Here is a 7,879-nt window from a genome sequence, read left to right on the forward strand (position 1 = left end):
AATGCACGTGGAGAGGGGGCTTGCTGGAAGAGCTATAACATATCATACTGACATTGCTTTAAACCAGGGGTGTCAAAGTCAAATACACAGTGGGCCAAAATTCAAAACTGGAACAAAGTCGCGGGCTAACGTTAATATTTATTGGAAAAAAAAAAAAAAAAAAAATCTTCCTCCAGATATAAGAATGAATCTTTTCTTATGGACTCAAACAAGTTTTGCTGAAAAACTGAATATGGAACAAGCAAAGCTTAATACTAAAATATATATATGTGTGTGTGTGTGTGTGTGTGTGTATATATATGCTGTATAATACCAGTAGGCCAGCTCTAATAGTAATTTGGTATGGCTTCGCGGGCCAAATGTAATTAGGCTGCGGGCCAAGTTTGGCCCGCGGGCCAGAGTTTGACACCTATGCTTTAAACTGAGGCTCTGACGGAAGGCGTCCTCATTTTGTGAAATGTCTGTTGCCTTAAGACTCCTCATGTGTTTTCCTTGTACCCTATGCTTGTATTTCTGACGGAAGAGTCTAAGGTGTCAGAGAAATCAAGGATCTATATAAACTGAGAAGAAACCAATGGCGTAACGGGGGAGGGACAGCTCCATGGAGCAACTACAGGTTTAAACCTGTAAGTGGGGAAAAATAATCAACCCTTTTATTGAATAACAACAAATGCTGTAATTTCTACTGCGATTTCAAATTTCATTGTTTCCTTTCTAATGAAAATGAAAAAAATTAGTCCAGCCATGATTTGATACTAGAATTAATTTATTCACAGACAAATGTTGATGATTTCAAATGTATTAGTAACTGAGTGAAAACTGGGTCAGGCAGGATCACAGCTACAAATGACGTAGCGGACGGATGTTTAAAGACTTAATTCAGATTCATTTCAGCCTGGCATGTTTCCTCATTGATGTGGCCATTGTGGTAACCCCATGTAGCTACAGCACTGGATTTTATATGTATTCAGCTAATAATATAAATTAATTTATGCTTGGTCCTTATTGACATTGTTGGAAGTCCAGCTATATATCTAAATACTATCTAAATACAAAAATTGATCATACTTTGCAATTATCACACGTTAATTCCACGTCTGATGATTTACAGGATGGTGTTAAACCTTGACACGCTTCACTAAATGGCATTTTTCTTAACCCCTTCTCCTCATTGGAGTGGGGCTGGAGCCCGTCCCAGCTCCCATAGTGCAGAGGAAACACATTTAAATGCATGAAGTTCACAATTAAGCACTCTTTAAGTGCTTTCTGCCAGCACTTCTTTCACACCTTTTTGCAGCGTGTATTATTATTATTATTTTTTTGTTTTAATTTTTAAACAATGATCTCAATGATCTGTTCTTCTTGGCTTAAGTAGGCAGTACTCCGTTGCTCCATTTTTATGTGGAGAAGAGTGAGCTGACATGTTAAATTCCCAATTTTTATGGGGGCATACACGCAGCGCCTGATGAAAAACGTCTGATTATAAAAGCAGATTATGCCTGATGTGAGGTCCATTATCTTTGATGGAGGATTTTAGGATTTGTTGAGACAGCTAAGGCGAAGACAGGCTAGTTATGTCCAACACCTGCTTACTAACTGCAGTAGAGATCTGCAGCTTCATGCAATAATACATCTTCAAGGAGCCATCTTGTTAGCACGACCCATACAGACATAATGAAATTTAAGCCAAGCGGAAATAAACCGTAATTATCCTTTGACTTTTTCTGGTCAGACCACAAACAAAAGCTAAAGACTTGAACCATGCATTTTAAGGCACATTAGCTTTTTCCATTTAAAAACAGTTTTTGTGCGATTGACAGTATTTTTCACTTACAGTACAAGGCAGCAGATGTCAATGAATGATGTAAGACACTTAAAGCATACAGAGACGTGACGAGATGAGGTAATACATCTATTATTAAATAACTTGTGGCGATGGAAAGGTGTTTACTGGATGGAAACATTAAAGATTAATCCCACTCCAGAAGGCAGGCAATGGCCCTGCATTTTCTGAAGTCGTGAATGTTAATTTCTGTATTAGTGTTGTGATTTAAAAACTGACAGATTTAATTAGTTTTAAAACATAAAAAGCATGCATCTTAAGCAAAAAGTAGTGGACAATTACATGAATTGGTTATCCTTCAAGTTTCAGTACACGTCAGGAAATAAAAGTACTTTTAACATGTTGGAAATTCAGTGTTCTGGTTTCAGAATTTGCTGAATTGGAGTTGAAGAGCCACACTTTGCTGGCACCATTTCCTTGCACGACAGCTGTGGTGTGTCCGGTGCAGCCTACTCCATCGATTTCTGAACGGCTGCGAAAGGGGTCGTGTTCTCCGTTAAGAAGGCACCTTTAGTTTTGTTTGTTTTGGGGTTTTTTCGTTCTCTTTACATGTGTTCTGGGTGGTTCTGCAGACAGCTTATGAACTCTGTGACTGGGTGGCTCTCGAAGCAGATCTGATAGACTGCGTTGAACAGAGGAAACCTAAAGGAAGGAGGAGGCATAGTTGAGTGCTGGAGTGAAACAAACTGATTTCATTTCAAAGCAAATGGAACCTGTGAGTCTGTCTTACTTGTCGACCATGTTTTTGTGCTTGAGGATGAGATAGACCTCAGCTGCTGTCGCTGGTCCCTGCAGCTTCTGGCCATTCAGCATCTCTTTCTCCAGTTCCTCGATGGACTGAATGAGATAAGAACCAAGACATGCTGAATATTCTTGAGTTTAAAATGAGAGAAGGTGTACACGTCCGATGCTCAGATTGGCGAAAGCTCGGAAATAATTATAGTTTAATTATAAACGCAGGGACACTTCCAACATGATGCAATCAATGGAGTCTGTTGCCATTAATGAAGAGCAGAACTTGTCTGCGATGCGTCTCTTTAAAATAAGGGATTTGACTCAACTGGTTGTTCTCTGGTTTCAAAGCACCTTTGTCATTTTTCAGCTAACTTGTTGTTGTGCAGCAGCTACGTCAGTGGCTCTGTGTTAATGTCATTTTATTAATGGTTCAATACACCAGTGCCACTTTGTAGATGATGTCGCTGACCTGGTCCCCATCTTCAAAGAAGCCATTTCAAAGGCAATGACATTGCAAGTTCATTGCACCCATTTACAATAATCCTCTGACCACTTTCTGACTCTGTTGTCTTTGGCATGACTGTAGAATTCAGGCAGAGTTTGCTGGTGTTTTTTAAAACCAGTTTCTGAATCTTTAGTGAGTATTAGTAGACAATATATAGTGCACACAAAGTATCTCTCAATACATTATGAGAAGTACAGCTGATGGTCACTACACTGCATCAGAGACCAGATTTGTGGGAAGAAAGAGTCAGGGCATCACAACAGCACTAACACAAAATCACATTTGTATTTATTATTTGAGAAAATGTGCTCATTCTAATTGTGTCATGGTGTTGATGTAATTAATATTGGAGAGAAAATGACCAGAATGTTTTTTTTTTTTTTTTTAATTTTGCAGATGAACTCGCTCACAGTTCTAAAAAAGAAAACTATGTATGTGTCAACCTCTACAGTCTTTGTAACCACAGCTGCTGCCCTCTGCTGGTCATTAGAAATAATGCAGTTTTATACTCCTTGCACAGGAGCATCAGACCAAGAGGTGAGATCCATCTTTAGTGCAGTCAGCATTAGGTGCAACATAATTACGTTTTAATATACTATACATACAAGTTCTCTTGTATTAATAACTTCACTATGTCAAGTAAAAACATTAAAAGGCATGAACTCATCAGTGTGCCCAAGTTTTGACATTTCCAGGAACTACCACAATAATAATCACCAATAAACCTTCAGGAAAACTTCACATTATATTAAATGATTTAATTTATTATTTAACATTTTAATTCTGAGTCAAATTTGATACTTGAGATGTTTTTGTTATTAGACCAATCCTTGGACCACGTCACCACAACTCAACTCAATCCAGAATCAGCTGCCAAAACTGTCACAGTTTGGCACAAACTACCTCAGATCCCTACACTTTCCTCTCTCCCCTCACTGCCTCTTGTATTCCTGCCTTTAATGAGAAGAATATATGCCAGGAATATATACGCATTGCTTCTGCCTGAGCCTATGACATATATACAGTAATTGAACATATATATATAAAATATCTTTAAAATTTGTACCTTCCCCGTTCTCACAAAAGCTTCAGCAACTTTGCGGTTACGTCCACCGTAGCAGGTTGTGATGAGGTCGGCCACGCCGCAGCTTTCAAGGAAGGTTGCTGAGGACACGGGCCCTTCTTTGCAGAAAATACGGGCGAAGGCAATCATCTCCATCAGGCCCAGCCTGATCACTGCCGCCTTCGTGTTGTCCCCAAAGCCCAGACCGTCACAGAAACCAGCTCCGACCGCAACAATGTTCTGTAGGACACACACAAAAATAATCGGATATATTATAATGACTTTTTTTTTTTTATTTGACTCTATACAAAACAGACTAGAAAAAGGCTCCAAAGCCTCATATCTGAGAAGTTGCAATGAGAGAATGCTTGGGCATTATCCTCTCCTATGATATTTTTATTTATTCTTTAATTAAAGGAAAATTAAGCAGAGAAAAAGAACACAACCACCAACAAACTAATTCTCTAAAAACATGGGAATCCACATCCTACAATAACGTGTGTAAAATTTCTTCGAAAACAAAATATTTGAGTTCACATTAAGAAAAAAATCCTTCCAGACTTTTCAACAACCATTCAGATTAATGTCTCGTTAGAGCCAACCCTTTCACAAAGCTCACAATGGGTCCTTAGACATTTTGTTTGGGCAGCTTTACTTGAAGTGTTTAAAGTCTCACTGCGTACGTCTACAGAGATCTCTGATCCTCACTGCCTAATTAACAGAGTGACTAGATCCCAGCACACTAAATGTGGGGCAAACAGCATGTTTGTGTGTGGCAGTGTGGTAAATGTTAATAATGCTGAGAGAGAGAGTCTGCAATGGTGACACATCCAAACACACAAACTCTGCAGGAAGAGAACACTATTCTTTGGTTTCAACAAAAATAAATGTTGATGTTTAATTTTTAACCTAAATCTTCTGAATCTGTTGTTAACTGTTCTGTGGGGTCATCAGCTTTCAGTTTCAGTACTGATGTGCCCATCGATCAGCATGTCTTTATGAGGCACGTGCTTCTTATGTGACTCACAAGTACTGTGTCACTTCACTTTATAATCTCACGCATGTGAAACAGGAACTCTGTGGGGGGAAAAAAAACTGGGACAAGGGATAAAATGCCTCTACTCTGTTTTGTGTGACTTTTGCTGAGAGTGCAAAAATAGTCATTGGTTCTTGATACCATAAATAAACCTGTGTTGAAATCAAGATGACTGTCCATGTTTTGTAATCGTGTTGCAAGCAGACAAATTCTGCACTGAGAGCTCACCTTCAGGGCTCCGCAGATTTCCACCACATCGTATTCCTCCACTACAGTAACTCGAAAGTTGCTGGTCTGCATGAGCTCCTTCAGGAGAGCACCGTGATTTTTATTCTTACAGCCTGTAAACCAGAAGAAATATATATGCTGACTGTAAACCCTGTAAAAAGAACATGATGGAAGCACGCGTTGAACCAAAGAACTAACGCTGAGGTCGCACAAAGCTTTAACCGAAACAAATGTGCTTCCCGTTTTGAGGCTAAAAGCTGCTTATCTGGATCTTTAATTCTTAATTAAAGTGCAAAAATAATTCAACAACAATGGGCCCATTTGAGCGCAACAAAGGGACAAAACTAACCAATGGTTGTCTCACAAAACTTCTCATCAGCAACTTCATTGGCGATGTTTGCACCCATCAGCACGCTCATGGTGATACCGAGCTTCTCCTGGATCACGTCAGAGATGAGTTTGAGTCCATCTGGACCCTCGTCTACGCCCTGAGGGAACAAAAGCACAACATGCTGGTGTCTGGATCAAACACCACTGAATAAACTTGGCAATATTTTGGAGATAAAAGGTGTAAAATCCATGTCTAGTAATAAAAAAAAAAACCTTGATGAGTGATATTCCCAGTGCATCGTTCTTTATCTTCCCTTTTATGGTGTCACATACTTTCCCCACAAACTGGTGCGGGATCACAAACACCAAAATGTCTGCATCGCTGGACGCCTCCACCAAGTCCGGCACTGCCAGCTGAGAAGGGATGATGACATGTCTTTAAAGCCTGAGGCAACTTACTGTAGAGTAGGAACCTGCTGCATTCAAAAAACTCACTCACTCTTACAGCTGTTAAACTTATTATAAAACTAACAGCTGCAAAGCATCTATTCAAGGACCTTATTTACATATATGAGACAACAGGCACTAAAATGTTTTTTAAAAAATACATTTTTCTTACCACATTTGCTGGCAGCTTGTGTCCAGGAAGGTACTTGACGTTTTCGTGCTCGGAGTTGATTATTTCAGTGAGTTTGCGCCCATTCACAGTCTCCTCAAACACCCACATTTTTACAGTATTGTCGAACTTTGCATTTTTACCAGCATTGGCACCCACGATCTTGGCAATGGCTGAGCCCCTGCGTGGTTAACAGTTACAAGTCAGTGTTCATTTTACGGGAAAAATCCATATTCTCACTCAGTCACACTGTGATCTAATGGGGTGATCATTAAAGGTAATGATTCCTATTTGATCATTAACTAATATTTCAGGGCAAGACGGCAAAGCTGTACGCAGAGATAAGCTGATAACGGTATGCTGCAATCACCAATCCTCCATACTGTTTCCACGGGTGTACACCGAACTCCATTGAGAATTCTTGCAATTTTATTTTAGCATAAGCAGCAGCAAAATTATTATGGCTTTATAACCAGTTTATGGAATGATTTTAATTATTTGGGGGGGTAATCATGAATTCGGAAATAAAAAGAAATAGACATATATTTAATTTCTTTCCAAAATAAGAGCTACAACTACAAAAACCACAGTGTGTGTATAAGAAGAATGTAAAAATTTAATATTTTTTATTCGGCTCATAAACTGAACCCACACACCGAATTTACAGGATGATTTAAAAATCTATTTTTCGTGTCAAATCATCTTTTATCTCTTTGGGGAGGTAACGTTAATTTATTAGACCGGTAAACGGAGCAGAGACATCAGCTACTGATGTCTCTGCTACCGCTAATAAGAGCGAGCTAACAGGCGGCAGACACGTTAAAGCTAACGACAAAAATCCCAGTAATGTTGCCAGACTTGTGGCCAGTTTTCTGCGATTATAAGCCGGCTTGTCAGCATGTGACTCCACGCGGAGATAAACCCAACTGTCGCCTCCGCTAACGAAGCCTATCTGGTAGTTACAGGTACAGCAGGTCAAACTTCCCGCACGTTACTGTGCACCGTGTCCAGCGGATAACCGCACATATGAGACAACCGGGCACGGTTCAAAACATCAACACTTCGACTTGCCAGTTTCCAGAGCCCACGATGCAGACTTTCTTCGGAGCTGCCATTGTGAAGAGGTAAACCGCTGAGTGTGTGGAGTGAACCCGTACTGACTGCAGTCCAGTTATGCAACACACACACACAGTGCCTCCCTGGTTTTATTGGTCTGCCCGAGGGGAGACACCGGCCCGCCCATTAAAGCAAGGCCAAGGCCATCAGAGCAGAGGCTAGCATGCTAGACTGGGGCCAAAGTCTCCATGTCAGCCTTTATGGTTTCACATCATCTGCATGTGCAAGTGACTTTTCACCCAGAGGCGGCCAAGCTGTCGGATTTTATTTAATTTAAAACCTGAACTATGGTTGTTTGAATTATATAGATGATCAATGCTGATCAATGCTGACATACTAACACACAATCTAAACCATTATCTTGTCTGTATATGTGTAATATATACTCACCAGACGTAGATTTAGAT

General features: G+C 40.0%; 1 protein-coding gene across 1 annotated transcript; it reads right to left on the minus strand.

Moving 5' to 3' along the window:
* Window positions 1-748: 748 nt before the first annotated feature.
* On the minus strand, window positions 749-7,553 carry LOC120719184 (glycerol-3-phosphate dehydrogenase [NAD(+)], cytoplasmic). The gene is made up of 8 exons (XM_040008207.1): window positions 7,428-7,553; window positions 6,360-6,537; window positions 6,014-6,154; window positions 5,760-5,898; window positions 5,411-5,523; window positions 4,150-4,386; window positions 2,574-2,680; window positions 749-2,485 (listed from the first exon to the last, which is right to left on the minus strand). Exons 1-8 carry the CDS (start codon window positions 7,469-7,471, stop codon window positions 2,389-2,391), a joined length of 1,056 nt encoding a protein of 351 aa, XP_039864141.1. The 5' UTR covers window positions 7,472-7,553; the 3' UTR covers window positions 749-2,388.
* Between the last annotated feature and the right edge of the window lie 326 nt (window positions 7,554-7,879).

Source organism: Simochromis diagramma, unplaced genomic scaffold, assembly GCF_900408965.1.
Source record: "Simochromis diagramma unplaced genomic scaffold, fSimDia1.1 OVJJ01000545.1, whole genome shotgun sequence".
Lineage (NCBI taxonomy): Eukaryota > Metazoa > Chordata > Actinopteri > Cichliformes > Cichlidae > Simochromis > Simochromis diagramma.